We start from the raw sequence: 26,212 nt of genomic DNA, 5'->3' as shown, positions 1-26,212 counted from the left end.
TTATAAAAGCTCAATTCTTTGTCCCTAGTTCAAGACGTGTTTTCTCATATCATGTGACACCTAGCCAGAGACCATATAAATACGATCGAGCCTCCCAAACTGCAAGAAATAAATCTCTTTTCTTCATAAGTAGCCTGCCTCAGATAGTTCATTATAGTAACAAAATACACAGGGTCGGGGCCTTGAAGTATGCAGTGTACTTCCCCAATCTACGCAAACTCCTGGCCTCAGGCTGGCTCTGCTCAGTTCACCCTTGTCAAGAGGTGCATCACAGCCTGGAGCATCCTGCCCAGAAAGTAGGCAGAGGCCAGGCGCACTTAGTATCCTTTGGAAGGAAATGAAAGTCCTCAGAGACAGAGGGGGACGGGTGTCCTTAGTGGAAAGGTCCATGTGCCCTCAAGGGCCAGAGCTCCTCCAGTTACAAGACAGTTTCTTTCTTCAAACATCGGAAGCTTCCAGTGACTTCCAGAGCCTCCATTTCTTTGCACACAGGAGCTCTGTGAAGTAAGGTCCGGGGCTGGAATCTGCCCTCCCAGCTGGCTTTCAAAGGCCTTTCTGGACCTCTGCAGGCTGCGCAGACACAGCCTCAGAGACAGGAGTCTTCCAGTTTGTTATTTTTAAAAGTTTCCTGAAAGTGTAAGAATAAAAGGGGAGCGAAAGCTTCTGCTTGTCAATAGGAAATCCACCCCTGTCCCCAACTCTGCCCTGGGAGCCACACAAACTTCCCGAAGTTAAAAACAAACTCTGTGCCCGTTTCTCCTCCATGAGAGAATTTATTGATTTATTTATTTTTAATATAAATAAGGCAGCATGAAACACCGAGAGCCCCGCTGCGTTCTGCTTCAGAAGCAGCTTCGGTGCACAACAGACCCCGGTTTCTCCACCGAGTTCTGCACAAACAAGACGCTGGGGCCAGTTTTTGAGTGAACTTTCTCCCGAAAGCAAAGGGGGACCTGAGGGAGATGCAGGCTTGGCCTTGGCCTCTGGAGGCGGGTTCTCTTCATAGCACAGCAGGATAAGGATGAAGGGAGAAAAGGCAGAGGTTTCAATAAATAAGGAAATCTGCCCTGATTCTGGAAGTGAAATCCAGTGGGATGGCTGGCTCAGGGTTGCTGTGAGCCACACCTGAGCAGGGTCACTCCCTGGGGTGCCAGGTGGTGGCTGGGGGGCCCGGGGAGCCCAAGCACGAGCTCAGTCCAGCTCCTGCTCACACAAGGCCACTTCCTATGGGATCTGCTGCCCTGACTGCAGCCGTCTTCCCACCAGGATCTAACGCTGGTGGGCAAGTGGTCCTTCTCGAGCCTTCCGGGGCTGGGTGAGAGAGCATTCCTTGGGCACAGGGAGGTGCTCTTCTCTTCAGGTCGCAGTAAGCTCGGACACCCACCTCGAGTTAGTTATGCCATCTGGGAGGCAGGCCTGGATGGCATGAATCCTGGAAGAGGGACCCGGGCGTGGCCTGGCTCTTTGTTCTCCATTCCTCTTTGTCCTGAAGTGATGCAGAGAGGAAGTCTCAAAGGGCCACTGAAGCCCAGTGGAGAAGAGTTTCCTCAATCCCGTGAACGAGGCCTGCAGAGGAGCCCAGTCTAGCCTCAGGCTCTGGTGCCTACTCAGGGCCCATAGCTCTCGGCAGGACAAGGTGGCCCCTGAATTCTGAGGGCTGTGTCCTTGGTGCCCACACAGGTCCCCAGTCAGCCCAGCCAACACTAGGCTTTTAGGTCTGGGTTATCTGTATGGTCAGGAAGGCCCATGCAGAAAGGGTGGGCTCTGGGCAGTAAGCGAGTCCCCCTGTAGTGAGGAACTGGGCAGGAGGTGGCTTTGGGCCTGTGGCCCAGAGCTGGGTTTCCAGAGTTCTAGCTTCCCAGCCCACCCTGCCCTAGGACTGAGAGCCTGAGGACACTGCAAGGCTATGGCAGTCCCCACCCCAGGGCTCTGCCACCTCCTCTGAACTAGTCCAGATTATAAGCCCAACCCTACCTCCCTGGGAACCAGGCTCTGTCCCTCGTCCCAGGCAGCCTGTACCTCTCTTTTTCAAGATCAGTTTCCCTCTGCAGCATCTGCCATCCTCCTACCACACTGATGAGCTGAAAGGATGGAGAGAGGTGAGAGGCGCCCAGCGCGGTAAATGGCACCCAGGTGCCACTGGAACACTTGGGACACACAGTGCTAGCAAAGAGGCCTGGGAAGAGGTGCACCTGAGTGAGAATACGGCCAAAGCATCAGCCACCTTTAAACCCTCTGCCACCAAATACCCAGCTGAGTGTAGCATGAGCTACTTGGAGCCCCAGGTTTCTACCTGGTCTCTTCTTCCAACACTATAAGAAGGGGCAGCCACTGTGGGTCCCAGGTTGTGGATTCCCACATCTGTCCTTATTCTTATTTTGCCTGAAGATGGCTGGGGCCCAGCATTCCTGGACATGGGGTACAGGATCTAAACGCGGGTCCCTGGCAGCATTCATGTGGAGCATCTGTTGATACAGAGCATAGGCTGGGCCCGAGATGGAAATGGATTACGCTCAAGGTCAACGTGGGCACTCTCTCCTTCTCAGTCTCCGTGGAGTGCTCTGTCACCTTCTTGTCCATCTGTGGTAATCCAAGAGCACTCTGCAAAGAACCAGTCCCCAAACCCAAATGATAACTCTGCCACTGGGCCTCAGCGGCAGGGAAGCAAATCAGCATCCAGCTGGAATTCTGTTTCCTCCGCCCGCGGGGCCTGGCTTCCCGGCAGGCTGCACCTGGGCTCTCCGCCAAGCCTACCTGGATCCCCGGGTGCGCTGCAGAGCCCCGGCCACTCGGACTTTCGAGACACCCTCCCTCCTGGCTCTCAAATTCCACATGCTCTACAAGATGACAGCTTTGGTGGACAGGCTGGCCTGACTGGAGGGGACACGTAGGGAATATTCACTGACAAGGGTTGGGGCATTCTCGAGCATCTTATAGAAGGAGTCCACTGTCCTCCGGTAGAGACCCCGCTGCAGGACGAAGGGCCGGAAGAGGTTGAGAGGCTCCGCCCTGCGCACGGCCTCGGGGAGTCCCAGGGCCTCGGGGACCTTGCGGTTGCCCACAAAGAAGTGAAGGAGCTTCTTCTCCAGCAGGCTCTTCTCCAGGAAGCAGAGCAGCTCCTGCAGGCGTGAGCGCAGCTGCGCCGCCTTCCAGTCAGAGGCCTTGCGGGAGAGCAGGAGGTGCATCAGCGCAGTCTTTAGGTGGTAGGTGCTGAGCCCGCTGGCGCCGAGGCCGCAGGCGCCCTCCATGCCGCTCTGCTTGGAGAGCAGGAAGGAGGCGATCTGCAGGCAGCTGAGGTGGCAGGCCCCCTCGGGCAGCCCCTTGGAAGTTATCCTGAGGAAGTGCTGCTCATAGACAGCAAAGGACAGGAGCCAGTCGGTGCTGGAGGCCGGGGTCTCCCCAGAGAGCTCCCTGGGAAGGTGGGAGACAAAGTGCAGATCGGAGCTGTCACTCTGGATCACAGGAATCAGGTTGAAGGGTATGGCCTTGCCTGAGCGGAACATGATTTTGAGGGACCCGGGGGTGTCCAACTGGCCAAAGGCAAGGTCAAAGTCGAACTTATGGGCGATGCGCTGCCAGGCTTTAGTGAGGGCCGTCTGGAACCACTTCATGACCCTCATGGTGTCCAGGTACCGGGACTCTGGGGCACACAGCAGGTCCTCCATCTCCCTGCAGGGCTGCGCCCCACTCTGCTTGGCGTGGAGGAGGCACAGCATGTCCTCTCCGAGCTTGGTCTTGCCACAGATGCAGCCCAGCGGGTCCCCGTCGGCCCGGCCCACCTTGACCTGGCCGTAGCCCTGGCGGTCCAAGGGCACCGAGCGGCCGGAGCAACAGAGCTCCAGGTGGAAGCGGTAGGGCTCCGGGGGCGTGAAGGGCACCAACAGGTGGCACAGCAGCGGCCTGTCCGCCGGCCAGTTCTCGTACATGCTGCCCACACCGATGAAGTCCTCCACCTCCATGTCAGTGTCCCGGTGGCAGAGGCTCCTCAGGGCTCCCAGCAGGTCATCCACGAAGCCTTCCACGAACTCCCGGGTGCGGGCGGCGTCGGCCATGGTGCCGCGGATACCGTGCTCGTGAAAGTGGCCCAGCATGGCCTGACTGGGCAGGGTGACGCCCCGCAGCGGGGCGCTCCCCAGCAGCGGCAGCTCATCCTCGTCCCCACCGGGGCACTCAGGCAAGGGCCCGTCGTGGTGGTCCTGACGCCACACCTCGATGATCAGGAAGAGGATCATGCAGAGAGTGGTCCAGAGGTTCAAGGCCAGCGTCTCCTGCTGCTGCTGGCCCTCCTCCGCCACCTGCTCCGGGGCCTCCTTCTCGGTTGCCATCCGCGCCTCCTCCTCCTCCAGGCGCAGCCGCTCCAGCTGCATCTTCTCCTCGTGGGCCTGCATCTTGCGGATGATCTCCTGGTCGTTCTCTGGGACAGTGGCGTTCTCCCGCGGGAACAGCAGCGGGTGGTTGACGATGGCCGTCACCACTACCAGACACACCCGGAAGAGGCCCAGGGCCATGGCTGGAGGTTTCCTGGGAACAGAGAGACCACAGGTCACACACCACGCCTCCCTCATGCACTTGTCCCCAGACCCTCGGGGCCCCACCCAACCACACTGGCCCTTGCGGCTGCCTCCTGTGTCTTCAGCCTGGCCTAGGAGGAAGAACTCAAGGCTTCCTGGGGCGGACATCTGTCTTCCAGGACATTCTTTCTGCTGTTGGTAGAACCTCCCTGACCCTAGGAGCCAACCTTTTCTGCTCTAGGTCCTTATGGGGTGGGCATTCCAGGCCCAAGACCATCAGGCTATTCCACACTCATCCCCACCTGCGGCCACCTGTGATGGGTTCTTCAGTGAACACGTGGCCTAACTTGAGCCCAAGGAAGGACTTGCTGGGAGCACTGGGAGAAAGACTTGCCGAATGGCTAGGCTGGGTGACGGGGTCACAGCTGCAGTGCTGGTGGCTCTCCAGCCACTGGGGGTGGGGTGGGGGAGCCTGCCTGAGGAAGATGCCAACACAGAGGAAAGCAGACCCCTGGATCTAGCTATGCATGAAAGCCATTCCTTTTTCTTGGTACTGGAGATTGAACTCAGGGTCACTCGACCACTGAGCCACATCCCAGCCCTATTTTGTATTTTATTTAGAGACAGGGTCTCGCTGATTGCTCAGTGCCTCACCATTGCTGAGGCTGGCTTTGAACTCGTGATCCTCCTGCCTCAGCCTCCTGAGGTCCTGGTATTACAGGCATGTGCCACAGTGCCCGGCTGCGATTCCTTTTTCTTTAAGTAAGTTTGAGTTGTTTTTCCATCCCTCAAAATCAAAATAGTCCTCAATCAAACATCCACTGCTATCCCAGTGGATGTCATCTAGTGAATTCATCTTCCTGCAATACAAGTCAAGTCTAGTGGTTAAGAACAAGAGGCTCTAAAGCTAACCTTCTCACTAAAAGCTGTGTGAGACTCTGGGCATGTTAGCTCATGTCTCTGAATCTTGGTTTCCTGGTACAAGAGGAAAAAGTATCCCACAGGGTCATGGTATTGATATCACTAGTTTCCTCTCATAATACATCTGAACTTGGAATCTGATTTCTTAATTGTGAAAGGTAATATTCTATTCCCCCATGAAATTTTTAGGCTTTAAGTGACTTACAGGAGAGGGCTAACGATCTTTGCTATTGAAATTGTGATCCACAGACTATTGGTTGCAATATCTCCTGGGAGCTTGTTAGAAAAACATAATGTCAGCTGTACTCCAGGCCTCCTCCAAAATCTGTTTTGTTTTTTTTTTTTGCTTTTGTATATGTCATTTATGTATGACATATCATACATAAATGGAGTATAATTTCTCATTTTTCTGGTTGTACATGGTGTAGAGCTACACTGTTTGGGAAATCATATACGCACATAGGGTAATAATGTCCGATTCATTCTACTATCCTTCCTATCCTCACACCCCCTCCTCTCCCTTCATTCCACTCTGTCTAACCCAAAGTACCTCTATTCTTCCCTAGCCAGCCCCCCTTATTGTGAATTAGCATCCACATATCAGAGAAAACATTTGACCTTTGATTCTTTGGGATTGGCTTATTTCACTTATCATGATATTCTCCAGCTCCATCCATTTACCAGCAAACATCACAATTTCTTTCTTCTTTAAGGCTGATAACATTCCATTGTGCATACAGACCACATTTTCTTTATCCATTCATCTGCTGAAGGGCACCTAGGTTGGTTCCACAGTTTAGCTATTGTGAACTGAGCTGCTATAAACACTGATGTGGCTGCATCACTGTAGTATGCTGATTTTAAGTCCTTTGGCTGGGAATAAATTGAGGAGCGTTTTTTTGGGGGGTGGGGTGGGGGTGGGGGGCAAATGGTGGTTCTATTCCAAGTTTTCTCAGGAATCTCCATACTGCTTTCCATAGTGGTTGCACCAATTTGGAGTCCCATCAGCAACGTATGAGTGTACCTTTTCCCCCCATCCTCACCAACACAAAATTTGTATTTTAACACCATCCACATTAAGGTCTGGAAAGCATCATTTTACAGTATAGTAGTACCCCCATCCAGCCACAGCTTCATTTCCCAAGGTTTCTGCTACCTGCAGTCAACTGTGAATCTGAAAATATTAAGTGGAAATGTCCAGAAATAAGCAACAACTCATAAGTTTTAAGTTGCAGCTATCTGAGTAGTGTGTTGAAATCTTGTACTGTTTGACTCTTTCCTGTCCAGGAATGAATGAATCATATTTGTCCAGTATATCCACCTTATATATACTACCCTCCTGTAGTCATTTAGTAGCTCACTGGGTCATCAAATTGACTGGCAGAAATGCAGTTCTTGTAGTCAAGTTATCCTTATTTTACTTAACAGTGGCCCCAAAGTGCAAGAGTAGTGACCCTGGCAATTTGGATATGCCAAAGAGAGGCAGTAAAGTGCTTCTTTTAAGTGAAAGGATGAAAGTTCTCAACTTAAGGAAAGAAAAAAATCATATACCGAGATTGCTAAGGTCTATGGTAAGGGTGAGAGCTGAGTACTGTGACTCAGCTTGCCTAGCATGCATGAGGCCCTGGGTTCAATCCTCAGCACCACCAAAAAAACAAACAAAAAAAGATTGAAATAAAAAAAGGGTGAATCTTTTACCTGTGAAATTGTGAAGGAGGAAAATAAATGTGTTTTGCTGTTGAACCTCAACCTGCAAAAGTTATAGCCCCAGTGTGTGATAAGCAGAGTAAGTTAAGATAGGAAAGGCATTGAACTTGTGTATGTATAGGAAAAGCACAGTGTAGATAGATTCAGTACTATCCATATAGAGTTTCAGGCACCCAGCGGGGTCCTGGATACATCCCCCTCAGGTGGGAGCACTTCTGTATATTATACCCTCTCCTCTGCTCAGCAGGAATCTTGGGAATAATCTGCCCTTTCTCTTTCCACACTAGTCTTGTTCTTTTCCTCCTGGGACCTCAGCAAAGAGCGAAATGGCCAAATGCAAATCAGTGAGGTCATGAGGTTGCCACCGGACAACAGAAAGAACCCAGAGGGCTTCTCCCATCACCCCGCTGGAGAAGCCAGCATCGACTCTGGGCAGGAGCCCCATTCCCTTTGGCTAGAGCCCTGGACCCTGATTTGCATCATGGAATTCTTGCCTTTACTGTGCACAGACAGGGATTTGTCACCAGGTAAAGATACCTTGGCAGGATGTCCCCAGCAAGGGGCAAGTTGTAAATTGCCTGAGTTGGCTGCCAGCCACACTTGGGCCAAGCTGCTGCTCAGATGTGACACTCAGCTCCACCCCGTATACAGCTGGGTGTGTCAGGAGGATTCCAAAGAGTTGGGAGAGGAAGGTCCAGCGGTAGCTGCCCTCCACGTGGAGACCCAAGTCCAGAGTCAGAGGTGAGCTCTGAAGCACTCACGCATGGGTTTCTGCAGAGCAGGAAATGGGAGAAAGGAGAAAGTGGAGGAAGTCAGACTGAAAGGGAGACAGGGCAGCCGGCCAGCGTTTTGTCCCCACGCCAAGGAGCAGCATGCTGGATAATTGCAGAAACAGGTCAGCCCTGGTTTTGACATTAGAGAAATGGTCATGGAAGGTTTGCCAGGGTGGTCCACAGCAGAGCCATGAGCCTGGCCAATGAACAGGTTTCCAAGTTTGAAGGTAAAGGCGTAGAATGTTGACGTTGGCAGTAGACAGATGATAATCTGGGGGTTTGGATGTCCTTCAGGGCCAGTGACTTTTGGGCACAGGAGACCTTGACCAGACACAGGGACAGCCCTGGCAACTCCCAACCTAGGAGGGAGTCAGTTTCTGTCAACTCAGGGTAGGATGCCACCAATTGGTGCCACCACCAAGTCCTAGACTAGATGGGGAAGTCTTCTTCCCTCCACCCACGGCTTCCACTGTGCCTTCTGGAGGAGAATGGGCTTCTAGAAGCTTTTCTGTATTGGGGCTGGCAAGGTTCAGAATGCCAAACCAAGACTTGGAGGAAGTAGACTGGGTTATAAGAACTCAGCATGTACATCTATTGGATGTGACCTTGGGCAAATCGCTCAACTTCTCTGAACCTCAGTCTCTTCATCTGTCAAATGGAAAAGAATAATACCTGATGTTGTAAAGCCTAAACAAGATAAGGCACATCAAACACTTGGTGAAATGTCTGCCCCTGTGTGAGTGGCTATGGGTGGCTACGATGGTATGGGAATACACAGTTGAACCTGCCTGATGGGAACTCTGGCAGGATTTAGGCAGCCCCTAGTGACACTGATAATAGTAGGGTCACAAACGGCACTCCATCTGGAGCACCTGGGAAACAGTGGCACAAAATGGGAGGTACCTGGGCTGTCGACCTGACCTTGAACTTGGGTCTCGGGTGGATCCTTCAGCTCCTCTAGGCTACCTGCTTTACCTGTGAGGAGTTCAGAACTGTCCCTCCTGTGAGATCCCGCATCTTGTGTGCTCAGCACAGCACCTGTTTTCTCACCAGCCAAGCCCACTAGCCCTGCCCCAGTGCCAGAGGCGTGAAGGAACACACGCTCAAAAGTGCTTTGAGAGCACAAAGTGCTCCACTGTTCTTGCTTTTCCCTGGCACTTGGCTGGGTCCGCCCTGCCCCCCAGCAAAGGGGGAGAAGCCCTGGGAGTCTGGGATCTCCTGCTGACTCACCTCCTCACATTAACCATATCCAGGGATCAAACCCAACGTGCTCTGCTCCTCACTGAACTCTGCACAGCCTGCCTTTAACTGCAGCACCCGAGGGATGGGGAGGGATGGGGAGGGGTGGGGAGGGGTGGGGTGGGCCAGGGCCAGGCAGAGAACTGGACTGTGGCTGCACATGCCCATCACATGCGGCTGAGTTTGAAGCCTGTGTGGTGCTCCTTCTCCCACCCAAACCAAATTGTACAGGACATCTCCTTAGGAGTCCCAGGTCAGAGGGGATGGCAGAGGGCAGGCATGTTGACATTTGGAGACTGAGGGGGAGGGGCAGGCTTCTTGCAAACCATGGATAATGTGCACTTATACACTCCCATGCACTCGCGTGTGCTCCTATGCACACGCATCCCTCCCCATGGGCTCCTTTCCCCCAGTCCAGCCTTGCTCCAAAGCTCTCACCTCTCTGGGGATGTCTCACACCTGTGGTCCATGACATCAGCTGGCGGGTTTGGCCTTGAGAATAAACCTGGGTCATTTGGTGGCTTTGTCTGCTTGTCAGGAAGCTGACAGGAAGCCTGTGAATTCCTCTCCACCCACGCCTCACCCACAGAGAGGGTGGCTCATGCGGTTCACAGCTAAACTTAGCTTGGCAAAGGGCCAGGTCACAGGCAGCAGGGGTTGGGGGGAGATGCTGACCTCTGGGTGCCTGGGTAGAGGGCTACAGTGGTGGCCAGGACCAGTGCATTACCAGACCTTTACTCTGAGGCTGATCAGAAGTCCAAGACCCTGGAGGAGAAATCCCATACTCCTTACGAGGGTCCCCTCATCCTGCACCTCGAGCCCTCCAGCACTCCCCACCACAGCCCCATCCAAAAACTACCACTAAGAGTTGTCTAATATCCACAGCATCCCCCGAAGCCCTCCCTAGATGCACTGGGCACTGAACACAGGGACCACTATAACCTAAGAAGATTCCTGCTTCCCAGATGGCTTCGCCAAAGCCCAAGGAACTAAGGAATTTTCTAGCAAAAGTCATGGCCGGGCTGAAACTCAGGCCCCTCTGCCCACTTTTGTCCCCGCTAAGCTTGGGAATAGGCTGGATGCTTCAGGATGGCCTGAGCCCCAGCAGTAAAAACCACAGGGGAGCCGGCCATGACGTTCTGTCACAGACAGAAGGAGCACGGGGTCATGAAAGGCAATGACCTACAGCTGCGAAAACGCAGAGGAGGGGAGTTTTACTTCTGTTCCCTGGGGTCCTCTCCTGGCCCAGAGACCTCCCCACCTGCTGGGAAGATGTTGGTGTGACCCCTTGGCTCCAAATCACCTCTCCTCTCCTTGCAGACAGAATTCTACAAGCCCATCCCCCACCCCAGGACAGCCTGGCCTGTGCTTAGCCATGGAAGTGCCCAGGTCCCACTCCTCACTGGGCCCGAATCCCCTCTGGGATAGTGGTTCCCAGACGCCTGCAGCAACAGCACCCCTGGCAACATGAATGTATATTTTTGGGGGCAAACCCTGGCTTGCTGATGAGGCATTCCAGGGGCAGGGCCGGCGGGCATGTTTAATGAGCTCTCCAGGTGCTTCTAAAGTCCACTGGGGTCTGAGGGCCACCGGGAGCCCCAGTTCCTCCCGAGCCGGGTTTCCAAGTCAGGCAGCCTCTGGGAGGGAGGTGGGGCTCCTGAGGTGTCAGCAGCTGGCTCCTGGAGCTTGCCAAGGGCCTGCCCCTCACCAGGCCCGTCAGAGGCAATTAGCTCTGCTAATTACAACAACAAATGTAGCCACAGCCCCGGCGTCACCTTCAGAGCCAAAAGGAGCAGCTGCTGGTTTTCTTCATGAACTAGAATAGAGGAGGCAGCAGAGGAGGGCTGCGTGGCCCAGGCCTGGTGGCGTCAGCTGGGTCCCTGTCCCACTGTCTGGGTTCTAGGGCCTCCAAGAAAAGGGGAATCAAGCAGACCCCAACTGTCACAAGCCTGGCCTTGTCCTGGAGTGTCTCAGCTCATCAGATCCACAGTGTTTGGAGTGAGATAAAGCTACAGATTCAAGAAAGTCAGAATTTAGTTGTGCTTGTCTAAACCCCACTCACAGATGAGGAAACTGAGGCCTAAAGAAGAGACAGGCTTGATCCCGAGGGTTGGGTAGAAATGGTCGAGGCAGGCTGGCTATCCGCCGTGGACCCTCCCAGGGATTCTGGGCAGGAATTTGTGCACAGAAGGGAAGCTGAAGATGAGGATGTTTTCCTTTAGAACCATTTACAAAGAAGAAGTTAGTCCACGTCAGGCATAATACTAGGCACGATGCGTATGTCTGTCATTTAGTTTTCAGAACAGATAGACTGAGGGACAGGGAGCTTCACTGTGTGGCCTATAAGATGGCGGTACACGCCTGTGTGTGGGCCGCACCTTGGCAGACGGCTTCCCCCTTCGACTATCCCTCTGGCCCCTTGAGCAGGCCCTTGGGAACCGAGTGAGCCCTGCCACCTCTTGCAGCCAGGGGGCGCCACTTGGGCAATGTCAGAAGGAACCATCAAAATCATCCAGGTAGGTTGTCCCCAGGTTTCCAGGACCAGGAGAAAGGACAGGTTGACCGCAGAGCCTGTGTTTGGCCTGAGCCTTGGTTTTGGAGCCCATGGCTGGGCAGTCTGAGCCCTAGTGGGACTCTCTGTGACCATCTCATTCCTCCCTCATGCTCCTCTCTAGCAGGGCCCAGGCCCTATGCTTCCCGTCAGGCCAAGATCACACTCCTCTAGGGGCTGGCCCCGGCTGGCCCCGGGAGCAGACTGGCCCTGGGAGCAGACCGACCTCGCCCTTCTCAGAACTGACCCAGCTCGGGCCACCTTCCTGCTCTTCACGGTGTCAGTTTACCTGCTGGACCCTGACTTCTTATACGGTCATGAACCTGAATGTCCTGCAGCTCCCAGGACACCAAGCATGACCTGGACACAACGCAGCTGCCAACACGTCAGTGGCAGCGGATTTACCATGCCTTTGTGGGGAGATGGCCGGGGCAGATACAGCTGTGCAAGTGACATGTCTCTACCAACAACTTCCTTGTTGCCTAACTCAGGACAGCAGCAGCTCATCCATGGCTGGGTCACAGCAGCTCCGAAGGCAGAGCTGCTCACCATGACTGAGGAGGGAGGGAGGGAGGGAGAAAGGCCCGGGAGCTGGCCCACGCCTCAGCAAGGGCCCTAGAGACACAGAACTGCCCCCCCCACCACCATGGTGTCCCCAGAGGGGACCTCACTTCACCTGCACCCCACATGGGGCCAGGAAAGAGCATCTGTAGGGGCTGGGCCCTGACAGGCCTCAGGACCCAGCAGGAGAGGAAGAGGAGGGCAAAGAAAGGAAGTGAGGAAAGAGGAAGGGAGGGGACCTGTTGAGAAAGCAGGTAGGTTCTGAGCCGCCAGCTTGCGCTCTTCCCAGCCTCCTGCAGCCCCATGCCCAGTCATCCTTCCTAGGGATGGGGGCTGTCAAATCAAGTGCCTGGCGGGACCCAAGGGAAAATGAGCCAGGCTGCCATACTGGTCACTTGGAGGACCCACAGTTCACTGATAGGGAGAGCCACCACAACACACCTGAGTACCCAGAGGGGCAAGATCTTTTTTCCTTTGAAGCCAGTAAACCTGGATTTTATCAAAATCCTCCAATTTTAAAGTGTTGGCTACTATGTCAAAAATTCTTTAAAAACCACATAAGCCCAATAAGATATTTCTGTGGACCACCCAGGGTCCTGTCTGCAGCCGTCCACGTGCCACTGCCAGCTCTCCTCTCCTGCCCAGTGCCTCCACCCTCAGGAAGCACACCTCCAGGTGACTCCCTGTGTCAGGGCTGAGCAAGGGGCTTTAGGCTAATGCCAGAGTGGGTTTCCTCCCACAGCCAAAGCCTCTCCAGGGACTGGAAGGAGGTGACTCTAGTCTACGGGTTACTCACTGAGGAGTGCTTGGCGTTCCAGGGTCAGGTCTGTGTTCCCAAGGACCAGAGAGCCAGGGCTCCTGCAGCCCCAACTCAGACCCCAGATTGAGTAGGCCCATGATCTCAGAGGACCCAGAGGTCAACACTGGACCCTGGTGTGGGTGGCATAATAGGACAGAGGAGAGGGAGAGAGCAGAGAGGAGACCCCCACTCAGGTGGAATACTAAGGAGGTGAAGGGAACACACACTGGGTGGAGAGGGGGCCTCCACAGTCCACAGGTGGGCACTGGCTGGACTCAGGAAGTACCTGGTCACATGTTCTTGGAAGAGGAAGGAGCTTCCAACAAGTCACCAGGATGCCCACTCCTATAAGGGTGGCTGGGAAGCCAAGGCACAGGAAGGACAGCAGCCTGGACTCTGCCGGCCAACCCGGGGTGGGAGAGCCACATCCTTCCTGTTCTCCTGCCTTTGGTTCATGCCTGTTCATGCAGAGGATGGAGAAAGGAAGCCATCCATCTCCCAGGAAGGCTGGGGGTCCACCATCCAGACACCCTGCTGACTCCCTAGCAGCAGAGGCCCCGACCCCAGGATAGCACAGAAGCCAGTGTCTGGGGATGGACAGACCAAGGATGGTGTCAATGGCTGGGCTGTGGGCAGGGGAGAGGCTGGACACGAGGAGCAAAATGGTCAAGGGACAAGGAAAGGACTCCCTGAAGCCTGCGTCCTGGCCCATGTCCCTTTCCTTTCACCCAGTCAGTGTGAGGGTTCAACAGCAGCCACCAAAAAGATGTGTCACTGTGCTAAGATACCCAGACCCTAAGGAGGTGACCTTATTTGGAAAAAGTGTCTTGGCAGATACATTTAAATTAAGGGTCCTGAGATGAGATCATCCTGGATTACCCAGGTGGTCCCTAAATCCAATGACCAGTGTCCTCATGAAGGGACAGAAAACAGAGAAGGCAATGGGACGGGGAGGCAGAGATGGAGGATGGGACGCTGTCACCGCGGGGGGAAGGATCCCCTGAGAGCTGTGTGGACGCCTAGGTTTCAGACTTCTGGCCTCCAGAACTGTGAGAGAATAAATGTCTGTTGTCTTAGGCGCCCCAGTTGGTGGTAATTTGTCCCAGCAGCCTCAGGAGACCGACACAGCCCTAAAGCATGATGCACCCTCTTCTCTTCCAGCCAGCGATCCCCACAGACTCTCCCTGTTTTGCTGTGGTGCTTCTAGTCTCCCCAGCCTTCTCTGCTCAGGTCTTTACTCTGCACTAAAGCCTGGGAATTCCATGTGAGACAGGGCTCTCACCACCTGGCCAGCAGAGACTTTGGAAACCAGCTCCTCTGAGCTCTCCTTAATACCCATCCCACCTATACCCAACCCCAAAGTTTCCCTGCCCCTCTTCAGCGGAGTCCTGCTTCTACGTAACACAAGTCAGCACTTCAAGTTTGTTGTTCAGGGCCTGGCCTGCCCCAACCAGCCTCGGGGACCTCTTGGGTTCCTCTCCGCCTGGCCCAGTCACTTTGGATCATCTCTAGTCCCCTGAACCCTCCTGCACATCTCCACCATTCCTGCAACATCGTGCCTCATAGCTCTGGACCAAAACCCTACCCATCTGTTCTCATAACAAGCCATCCCAGAAACCACTGCCAAGGACCCCTCCCAATGCTCCAACTCCTAAGCCAAATCCTTCTTTCTTGAAAGGGATGGAAGAACAAGGGGAAGGAGACCTATTTATGAAGTAGGCAGGCAAACATTTGGTGTCTAGAGGCATCTCCATGGAAGTGACCAGAAGGTAGCAGGCACCCAACAAAAACTGGTTCCCTGGGCCTCCATCCCTAGTCACTGTGACTGTCCTCTGAGGCAGTCCTGAGGCAGGGTACCTCAGCCCCTGTTACAGGCTGCAGGAGCCCAGTCCAGCAGTCTGCTCAAGGTCACCAACTGACCGTGCTCCAGGCTGTGTCTGCCCGGTGGGCCCATCCTGCTTGTTCACCCATCACCTTGCTGGGCTGGAGCTCCTCCAGGACAAGGGCAGGGTCTTTGTTCATCTTTACAGTCCTCCAAGCACCTGGTACAGAGCTGCTCACGGGCCATGGACACGCCATCCTGGATGGAGGTGCCACCTTCAAAGAAGGTCTCCACAAACACTGACCATTCATTGGCCAGGAGAGTGAACACGGCACAGTGAGCTGGCACGGAAGGGCCTCCCTAGACCCCTGCAATCCCGCCTCGATTTCTGTGTGTGCAACGCAGGCACTTATTACAGAACCGCTGTGCTCAGCATTTCCCAGCTGGGTATTGGCCTGGGCGAAAGTTCCTCAGAAGAGCATTTCCCAGCTCCTGTGGCCTCACCTCACCCACAGGGTGCTGTACAGAGGGAGCGTTAATACCCACCGGGGCAGAACATGCCAGGGCTCCCACATCGTGCCCCTTCCTCTGTCTCCCACCACGTTCCACATGTGTCCTGCTTCCAAGCGTAGAACCCAAGGCTCTATCAAAGTCAGGGCAGGCAGGTGGACAGGCAGGCAGGCAGGCTCCCTGGGTGGGATGCAGGCTCAGACCGCCACCCGCTAGACACGTAGGGCTTGGGCACAACCAGGGAGAAAGCACAAAGGAAAACAAAGCCCTCCCTGGGCCACATCCTGCCCCACCTCCCCCTCCCCCTCCCACAGATGAGCTGGGGATGGAAGGAATTAGAGGGCTGCTTGGGCACCCAGCTGCTGCTTTCCTTTTGATCCCTGGATGGGAATGGAGCCTGGCTGGAATTCTCTACCTGCTTCTAGGGCATGGGGGAGGATGTCCCCCCAGAAGCTTTCCCTAGCCACAGAAAGGCCAGTTCCCTTACCCCTGGCCACCCCAGCTACCCTCTCTTACTCACATCCTGCCCACAGCAAAATCCCAGTTTGTTCTTCCACCCTGGTCCTTCGGCTTAGTCCCCTGAGGCTTAGGCAGTACCTGACACAAAGCCTGGGCCCAGCTGGGCTAGGGAGGGGGAGAAGGGGTGAGGGGGAGAAGCTCAGGAGCTCCAGAGCAACACACACACACACACACACACACACACAAACACACACACAGTTCTGCGTGCCTTCAAAGATCTAAAACCCCTTTCATCTTAGTAAAGGGGAAGAACACGCAGCACAAAAGCAAGGGGGAGGCCAAGCAATCATAAAACACTAAGAGTTGTGGTGGCTTCTTAGACCCAGCTCTGCTGCACGGACCTGGTCTGAACAATAGAGCCAGCTGCCTGCTGCCCTCCCACACCTGTTAGTCACAGCAAACCAGTTCTCCTCCTCCCAGAGAGCAGACGGTAAGGCTTGGAACAGTTAGCAAAACTGCTCCCAGAATTACCTACGACTACATGGAGTCCCGCTCCTTGTGAATTGTCCCAAACAAACAACAACCACAACCACCTACAGCCACACTGTTTCCCAGCCACAGGGATGGTGTGGTATCACTGATGCAGGAGTTATGCGTCCAAATAATGCCCAGTGAATTCATGATCCCATGGCTGGTCCTCAAGCAACCACTGCTAGTGTCAAGTTCACAATTCACTGGGACCTACTCCTCCCCTCAAGGCCACCCGGAAAGAAACAGTCCAAGAGTCTTCAGCTCAGAGGAGCTGAACCAATTTCTAGAGGCTTAGAGAAGAGGAGTTAAGGAGCCAACTCTGCAATCTGATGGTCTGGCTTTGAGTCCTGGCTCTGCCATTGCCATGACAATCATGACCCAGTCCATGGCCTTGTGCACATCTGCCAGGTGGTGCACAATCACATGCAGTGCTTTGTAAGTGACATGCTCTTGTTGACACTGGCAGTGGTGATAAAGTCAGGAGTCCCTTTGATTTGTTGAATTATTCTATTTGCAATTTAAGGACTCCTCTGGGAAGAAGGGAGATGACCAATATGCTTAAGCTCCTCTAGAAGGCTGGGGACAAGGACTAATGACAATGACTACTAAGTTGTCTCCTCTACCTCTCTGTCTTTGAAAGGAGAAGGAAGTCTGGTGACCTAGGAGGCTCAGCAGCAGTCTCCCTCCCTCCCTCCCATGGGTCAGCAGCGTCATTGACAGCTCCTCCTAGTACTAGGTTCTGAGCACCCAGCACTAAGAGGAGGAATGTTCCAGGAACACTTGCTGAATGAATGAATGAATGGACTCAGGACTCCCAGGAGCAGTCAGAAGAGCAAAACACCAACAGCGCTAAGTGTCCTAGGCAATGTGAGCAAAATCCTTTGCCTGGGGACCACCTGTGTTTTCCAAGGAAACGTCCCAGGAATAAACCCTGACATAGGCTTATCTGACTCCTAGCTGCCTTGCCCTTTGACACTTAGTTTCTTGCTCAAGAGTCAGAGAGAAATTCAAGATAAGTGCAGGATTACAGGGTCCAATACAATTGTGGTAAAGCAGAATGAGCAGCAAGTCTCTCTTTCTGGAGAACATTGGACAAGCCTCCTGGCCTGAAACCTCTACATCCAATACATAATATTTGAGGCTTAAGCATTGTGCAAAGTGCTTTATGTGTGTCATCCTCAGGTTGAATCTCAAAGGCAGGTATTTATCTACATGTACAGATTTGGAACCGGAGGCATGTGGTAGTGAGGTTACTCATCAAGAGCACACAGTCAGGATTTTAACCCAGTCCTGTCTTTCAAGCCTATGGGCTTCCCATGATGCTGCACTGCTCAGTGACCTGGCATCTTGGAACATTAGATACATTCCTATGGATTCCCCTTCCCCACACTGTTTAGGGATGGGTAGGTGACAATTGAGATGAAATTTGGGAATAAAGAGTGCACTTGAGTTGGGTGCAATGACACATTCTTGTAATCCCAGCCCCTAGGGAGGCTGAGATAGGAGGATTGTGAATTGAAAGCCAGCCTTAGCAACAATGAGGTGCTAAGCAACTCAGTGACACCCTGTCTCTAAATAAAATTCAAAATAGGGCTGAGGATATGGCTCAATGGTTGAGTGCCCCTGAGTTCAATCCCCAGTACCCACAGCAGAAAAGGAAAGGGGAACAAGGTCTCTTCTGACCCTGGCAGGCTCGTCAGTGTTGGGTGAGTCCCTAAGAACTATCATGGATAAAAGGAGGACATTTGGAAGTAGCACAAAGGGTGGAGCCCAGGCATCCTCTGCTCTCCTTCTCTCAAGCCTCCAGCAACTCCCTCCAGAACAAAGGCCCCTTTCATGAACTTCAGGCGGGTCCCTTGACTGCTGCTAAGGCTATTAAACAGGCTCCTGGGAGACCAGTGTGTTAAGAGCACACTTGGTGCACTAATAGGCAGGCCCAAAATGATGACTACGCCCTTCCTGACAGATGGATGCAGGTTGGAGATGCTTCTGCATCCCCATCAGGGAAAGGAGGAAGACATAGTGGCCAACATGTGGGGCAGCTTCAAAGCTGACCCTCTGCCCTAGTGTGAGTGGCTGCCATGTTTTCCACCTGAAAGCGAGTTCTTCCATAGTCCTGGGCTTTGCATTTCCCCCAGAGACTCCATCTGAGGGTCTCAAAGTATGCTGAAGGCTCTCTGGGTACTGGTTGGTCCTGTCCACTTCAGAGTGGGAAACTGAGCTCTGTCTGCTAATACCCCAGAGCTAGTCTCAGCAAGAGGGGACCTGGGGCTCCGGCCTGGAGTGGGTGATCTGCCTGATGTCTTCTCCACTTTGCTACTCAAATCTCATGGGATTCTTTACCTGTCCTTCATAGTCACTGGGTTATGGTATCCAGGCAGATGCCTGAGGTGGCAGGAAGAGTGTGTTCGGCTGTGAAGGCACAGATCTAGGTTTGGATTTTGCTCTGTGGTTTTCAGTTCTGGGACTGTGGGCAAATCACTTGGCCTCTCGGAGCCTATTCTACCCAGCCTATACCTACCCAGAAGAGATGCTGCAGCAAGAGAAACAAACGTGTAAAATCCTGAGTATGGGGCTTTGCTCAGTAAAGGAAGCCAATCCCTTTTATAGGAATAAAAGGTCATGACCACTGATTTGGGACCATTTTTGTCAATGGAAGCCTTATCTGCTAAAAATCTCTACTAAGCATACACTAATTTTCACTTATGATTCTGAAAAAGTCATGTTTGTACAATTACTTCAGCTACTCACAGGCTGGAGGGATGCCCAGTGGCATACAACAAAGATCTTGAAGGGACACCATCAAGTTGAAAGACAAGGCAATTCCTGTTCTGAGACCTTGTAGAGACAGACAGTTTCCCACCTCCCTCCCCTGCATCTTCATCCCTTGTGTTGGCTTGTGGTGCTTGCTTAGGAATTCTTCCTGAAGGAAAGCAGTGGATCTCACCTTAGAAGATGTGGCTGAACCCCCCAAATTAAAGGCCTCAGAATTGCCAAATGAGCTTAGCTTTGAGAAAAGTGCTGTCTTCTGGGTGTCCCTTTGGTGGGACACTGTAGACAGCCATAGTTGTCTTCTTTAACCTCACTCTCCAAACACCCAAGTTTATCTCAAATGTGACCTCCAATGCTCTGCATGAGCTAGTGGAGACAAGGGACTTCACAGGTTTAATTTAACCCATGTAGAATTTCATGGGAAACAGAGCTGAGTGACAGGCGCTCTATGAGACTTTCTAGTTCCATCTGGTACTACTACCTTCTGGGGTAGTGGGTTGCACACATTCTTGTTTGTGCTTTTGGTCATGAAGCTCCATGAGGCCAGAGTCCCTAAACACAGTGCCATGCCTATTATCACAGGTGCACAGTGATGGCTGGGTCAATGAGTAGCCCCCACAGTAAGGGCGTCCTTGCATCTCATTTTCTTTGGGTGGTGAGGGCGAGGAAGCTGGAAATTCCCTTTTCTAATGGTTGGCCCATGACTGCTCTGGCCTGAGCTCCCCTCCCCACCTCAAAGATTTAGGTAGCAGAAACCCCTGTAGGGAGTCACGCTGGGGGAACTAAAGAGACCAGGGCCCTCAGCACTATGTTCCTTACCACAGACTGAACCCAAGGCCTAAAGACCTACCACCATCTGGCTCATGGCCCAGAACTCAAAACTGTAGCCCCAGAACCCCAAGCCCCATAGCCCACTCTCTGGCGGGCCTCTGAGAAACACACCTGTGGAGAGGTCACAATGTCTACGTCCTTTCTCTTCAACATGCGTCTTACAGTTGACATTGGTCTGTCTCTTCCTGTCTGCCTTAAGGTGGAGGTGTTGCCTGGGCAACAGTGATGCTACCTGCCAGGTGCTTCTATTCCACTGATGTCACCGGAATGGGCCATGTGGATGGAGGGGAGATGTACTCCCTACAGGAAAACATCAGAGATCCCAAACTGTTCAAGAGGACCCTAGAGGCCTTTTGACTACTGTCAAATGACCCTCTTCCTCTCCAGAGGACCCTGGTCCCTCTCCCGTTCCCCGATGCCTAAGATAGGCCATGCTTCAAATATGACTCCTCCTCCAGAGTCCCCTGAAAAGTGAGGGCAAGAAGCTTTGTCCTTGTCTCTGAAAAAGTCAATTGAGTGGGACACTGAGGATATCCTTCTGCCCTTCTGGGACTGTCTAGACCTTTTGGCTTTGCCCCTCATTCAGACCTCAGAGGATGAAGCAGCACCCTGACAAGGGCGCCCAGCCCAGCAGAGATGCATCTCCTGGATGACCACTAAGCACTGAAGAGCTCAGCCTGCAGGCCGGCGGGGCAAGGCTTAGCACTTCCTATGCACCACCCAACTCAACCCTCTGATGGTCCTGACAGTTCATCCCCATTTTACTAATGGTGAAAATGAGGCTTGGAACGGTCAAGGCACCTGCCCAGCTACTAGCAACACCTAATTTCCAAGCAGTGGAGCCAGAACTCAACCCAAATCTGCCCATCTCAAAGCCCATATGGTCACCTCCTGGGGCAGCTGGAGAAGGGACTCACTAAAGATGAGTTCTGAGGGGGCCTTTAAACTCCAAGAGGCCAGCTAGGCAGGACAGGTGGCTTGAGCAGACACTGCAAAGGACTGCTTCATCTCTAGGCTCACACAAGAATGACAATAAGCTGGTCTTGATTTTACTACTCCCCGGGGCCTCAGTGCTAATTAGGGACACTGTTTCTTAGCTCTGTGCTTGGCTTCTTCTTCACCCCCTCCCCCACAGTTCACCTGATTACCCTCTTGATTTGCATATAGCATTTATTCCTGCAGCCTGTTCTACAGCCCTGGATTTTACAGTAGTTATTTACCATATGCAAATGTAAATCTATGCAGCTGAGAGATAAAGCTTACAAAGCACTAAACAAATAAGCAAATATAACAAAAAGCGCTACATTATGCAAGAGTAAAGGGAGAAAACCTACCAGGTAAACACTGCCTTGGAGGAACTAACCAAGGAGACAAGCACAGCCAGGGGGATCATTGGCAAAAGGGCCACAGAGGTGGACAGAGTTCTGGACCACTGGCTATCAATGCCCCCCCCCCTTCCCCGGCTGTGACTCCAGCTTTGCAAAGCAAGTTTCCCATGTGGCTTCCCCAGGATGCAGGAACGGACAAGATGACATTCAGTCTGTGTGGTGTTCACAAAGTCTCCTTGCAAATTAATAAACTAGCATTCTGACTTCTACACCCGCTTTCTCAGGGTGATTCAGTAGCCTGAGTGCAAACCACTCTGAAAATTATATAAATACGATTTGTAAGTGGGTGTAGCTAAGAGCCAGCCCCTGGGACAGGTGAATTCTGGGCTCCAGCCAGCCTTCCCAAGACACTACTTGACTTCCTCAGTGGCCAGAAACCTCTTTAAGTGCCCACGGACAGCACGATTTACAGTGCTCAGTTCTAGCTCACTAAGTGCTGAGGTGAACAGTGGGGAAACCAAGTGTTTATCTCCTTGGAGGTGGGGGAAGAGGGGTTTAGAAGGTCAGGACAGCATATTCGGTCACCCTCACCTGCTTCCACCGCAGGAAGACTCCGCGTCCTGGCACACAGCTTCACCTTTTCCCTCTGCACCACACCCAGGTGACAATTACACATCACCCTTGTACCAGGCCCCAAACTGGATCTGCCACCTCACCTCGCCCAGTAATGAAGACGGAAAGCCATCTGATGCTTGGGCTAGGCTCCCCCGGTCAGCCACGAGGCCAGGCTCGTGTCTCTCCTCCTATCATCAGGAGTTTCCCATCCTTCCACTGTCCGGAGTAAAAGGCAGCTGCTCTTTCCTCCTTCACATAAGGGAGCTTTAAGTTCCCATAACTGGCTTTAAGTTTAACCTGCTTCTCTGAATGCTCAGCAACTGCACCTCAGCTTCCAGGCTCTTGAGCACTTGGCTTCCCTCAGTTTCTTTATCTGTAAAGTGGGGCTAAGAAGACCTCATAGGACAACTGTGAGGATTAAATGATACAGACAGAGTGCTTTTGAGAAACCAATAAATAAATAGATAGATAAAACATCGTTCTGGAAATGTTAGGTCAAGGTCCTGCACCCTCAATAATTGGTTATCAGGGCTGCTGTAAATGTTTGCACAGATAGTGTACTGCCCAAGGACACACCGCCAGGGTAACCCAAGGATAAGTCCCAACTCCATGGCTCCGAGGTCCTTATTTCTAAATGTCACCCTCTTGCTGAGGGGAGAAACTTATTCTAAATTACACAGGGGACTGGAAAAACCAGCAGCAGTCCTCGAGGATATCTCAGCCTCGTGGCTCTACCCTCCTCCCCAACAACCATGAATGAGGAAGGTCCAACATGGACGGATGGTCTTGGCCATAATTCAAGTCCTGCTCCTTTGGAGCACCGGCCCCTCCCTCGTACATGTCTCCATTCAAGCCCCACAGGTTGCTGCGCTGCCTCATTCTTGACTCCAAATGTAGAACCAGAGTCCTGGATTTGAAGGCCCCTGTGGCCAATGGCCAGAGCATGACCAGCAGAGCTCTAGTTGTGAAAAGTTCCTTCTCATGCTATACTGAGATCTGTCGTTGTTTCTTCTAACCAAGGAGTTTCTGAGGCCAGAAATAGTAAGCCATTTTTCTTTCCTCAGGTTTCCATGCTTGGGACATCTGAAGGATACAGCCATGTCCCCCTGTGCTTCTCATTCTGGAGTGCACACCAGTGGTTCTATCTTCTCCCTCACAAGACACACTTTGCAGATTGTTCCTGTCCTCCTCTGGATAGTTCTACTTGGCAGTGGTGTCCCTCCAAGAGGTGGCATTGAGAACTGGGCTAGTGCACTACATTGGCTTGACTCTACCCCTGCGCAGCCCCATGCACAGGGTGCTCACCCCTGTCTGCCCCTGAGTCTGTGCACCCTCTTCATCAAACAGGAGCCCCCAACCATCTTTCTCTTCATTAACCAAAAAAGTAAAAATACAAAACCAGGTTCCTTCCAGAAAATACCTTCTCAGTGGGCAATTTTCTCCCCCAAAGTTCTTGCTCCTTCTTGCCTTCTTATCAAGTTCACCTACACACCCTTTTAGTTTCTCTTCTGGGAGCTGCAAGGCCAGAGAGGTAACGACTTCTGGGAGGACAACATCAGGTTAAAAGTCCACATCGTTGCCCCCTGGAAGCCTGAGCTTGAAATTGCTGCATCTTGAAAATTACCCAGCACTTGAAAATAAGCTTCTCCATCCACCCAAGGAGAGCAGGGAGCAGGTAAATTAAAACAAACAAACAAACAAACAAACAAACAAAAAAACACCCCATGGTTACCCACAAGTGGAAAATCTGAGGGCAGAATGGCCTGGAGCAGCAGCAACACACAAGGAATTAGCAAACTATGAGAGCCACTTAGGCACATCAGGCTGGAGGGAGTACCCAACACAGCCACTACGTTATTAACTAGAACGTGAATGACATCAACCCAACCAGTGTCTGCCTGCCACCCCATTTTTCCTGCTAACCTGGACCTGTCACTGCATCAGCCCTGGACTCTAGCTGGCAGCCTCTGTGAGGCAGAACTGGTTTGTAAAAGGAAAGAGCCCTGGTCAGAGGAACAACAAAACAAAAGCGAGCCCTGGATTGACTTAGATGCTACCTGTACCTGGTCCTCCTCTAGTCTGGAAGGGAGGGAAGATTCTCACTGCAGGCAGAGGGGCCGAAGGCACAGTGAGGTTCTGGCCTGGGTCGATTATTTTCCTTTCTTGCTCCGCAGCATTTTTGTTTTTAAAGAAGAGCATTTCTGATGGGGCGTCTGGTCTGAGGCTTTCGAACCCGCTCACCGTGCATCCACCGGGCCGAGACAGGGACTCGGTAAAGGATGGAGTAACAGGAGGCAGAGGCTATTTATAGAGCCAAGAGAAAGTTCCCTCAGCATGGGGTCTACTCCGCCAAAAGTCTTGAAAGAGGAAGTGGCGGGGGCTTCATCCGGCCCGAAGCAACCTGATTGCGCAAATACTATAACCAAGAAGAAACCAACTTCACTTCTAACTCCTTCCTCGCTGGAAGAGAGGGGCGGCCAAGGAGCAGGGCGACCCAGCTGTTTTTCGTGCCGCAGCACCTTGCTCAGCCAAAGTAACGGATGGTCCCGCACCAGGAACCTACACGTGGTCCCGCGTGGGGCTCCGAGGCTCGGCGCGCCGGGAAGAGCGGCTGCAGGCCGCGCCGGCTGCAGCAAGCGCCCAGCGGTGGGGTTGGGAGCCGAGGGACCGCGCGCATCTCCAGCGCTGCGGGAACTGGAGGTGTGACCGCAAGAGACCACGGCGCCTGCCCGTGCGCGCGCACTTTCAGCGGTCCCCAAAGTCGGCCCCTACTTGGGGTGGGCGCAGGCGAGTCTGGAGCGCTCCCCGCTCACCCCCGCTCCTGACTCGGGCGCCGCTCGGCGGAGTCCGGGGTCCCCATCCCTCCCTTTTTGTAACTCGCGAGGCGCCTGGGAAGCAGCAGAGCCTGGAGCTGCGGGTCCCCGACTTACGTTTGGCCTTGGGAGCGCTGTCCCGCGGGAGGCCCGCGACAACTCGGGTTTGGCGCGCAGCTCCGAGGGGGGCGTCGGGCTGTGCGGGCGGCTGCCGGAGCGCGCGGCGGTGCAGCTAGGGGGACGCTGGCGGCGGGACCGCGGCCGGCTCCAGCCTCCTAGCTCCAACGGCCGGGCTCCGCAAGGCTGTGGAGTTACTCATTTCCTGGATGTCACGGAAACTTTTCCCTCCTTATAAGAACAAAACACCCGCCTCCACGGGCCACCGCGGAAGCTCCTTAAGGAGGACCGCGCGGATTAGCGGGGCCCCGCCCGGGGTCAGCCGCGGAGACTGCCCGGCGACCCCCGCAGGAAGGCCAGACGACACAGCAGAACTGGAGAGTGACCTGGCGAGACAGGATGTGGCCACTGGAGTCAAGTGGGGAGCGAAGACAGGAGGGCGGGGAGGACGCCCTTAAAAGCCGGTTTAGGGGCTGGGGATGTGGCTCAAGCGGTAGCGCGCTCGCCTGGCATGCGTGCGGCCCGGGTTCGATCCTCAGCAGCACCACATACCAACAAAGATGTTGTGTCCGCCAAGAACTAAGAAAAAATAAATGAATGTTGAAATTCTCTCTCTCTCTCTCTCTCTCTCTCTGTCTCTCTCACTCTCTCTTTAAAAAAAAAAAAAAAAAAAAAAAAAAAAAAAAAAAAAAAAAAAAAAAGCCGGTTTAGGCCACAGACTGGAAGAGGTTGTCACTGCAAGTCCACCGAGTGTTCCAGTGGCGCGTTTTACGAGTGACGGAGTTCCAGGGGCCACCTATTTTGTCCCTTTAAGGAAAATAAAGGGACAAAAAGACACAACGCCGGTCTTTTTTCTTTTGCAGCTTGGGTTGGATTAACATAACCAAACATTATGATGAATGCACTGTTGTCCATCTCCGAAGTAACCTTGCACAAAGGAGGACGAGGACCAAATGCTGTAGGGGGCGCTTTCCTCTCCAAGGCCTGGCTAAGGCTCTGAACTTAGACGCAGTATTTCTAACCCTGTTTTAGAGACCAGAGAACTGAGTCCAGGAGGGAGTCAGCAGCAACCCCGCTGGTACTTAACAGATTACAAAATCCATAACCTTCTGTCACTTTCTTTTAATTACCTGCCCAAATCCCACCGCCAGTAGTGGGTTTGAATGAGTGCTTCACTAGCGCCAAATGGCAGTGAGGTTAAATTGGGGAAATGAAAACACCGTCCAGAGGTTATCACCATTGCTACTGGTACTGGGTCTTAGATCACCTTCTTGCTTTCCTTCTCAGCCTAGCCAAGTAACTTTTAACACCCGCCTGGAATACATTAGGTGGAGTCTGAAAGATAAACAGGC

At 53.1% G+C, this 26,212-nt stretch overlaps 1 protein-coding gene across 1 annotated transcript; it reads right to left on the bottom strand.

The window, feature by feature from the left end:
- Window positions 1-753: 753 nt before the first annotated feature.
- On the bottom strand, window positions 754-25,093 carry Itprip (inositol 1,4,5-trisphosphate receptor interacting protein). Its single transcript, XM_005333580.5, has 2 exons — window positions 24,861-25,093; window positions 754-4,521 (listed from the first exon to the last, which is right to left on the bottom strand). Exon 2 carries the CDS (start codon window positions 4,506-4,508, stop codon window positions 2,838-2,840), a length of 1,671 nt encoding a protein of 556 aa, XP_005333637.2. The 5' UTR covers window positions 4,509-4,521; window positions 24,861-25,093; the 3' UTR covers window positions 754-2,837.
- Between the last annotated feature and the right edge of the window lie 1,119 nt (window positions 25,094-26,212).

This window comes from Ictidomys tridecemlineatus, chromosome 1 (genome assembly GCF_052094955.1).
Source record: "Ictidomys tridecemlineatus isolate mIctTri1 chromosome 1, mIctTri1.hap1, whole genome shotgun sequence".
NCBI lineage: Eukaryota > Metazoa > Chordata > Mammalia > Rodentia > Sciuridae > Ictidomys > Ictidomys tridecemlineatus.
This window is presented reverse-complemented; position numbering and strand designations above follow the sequence as displayed.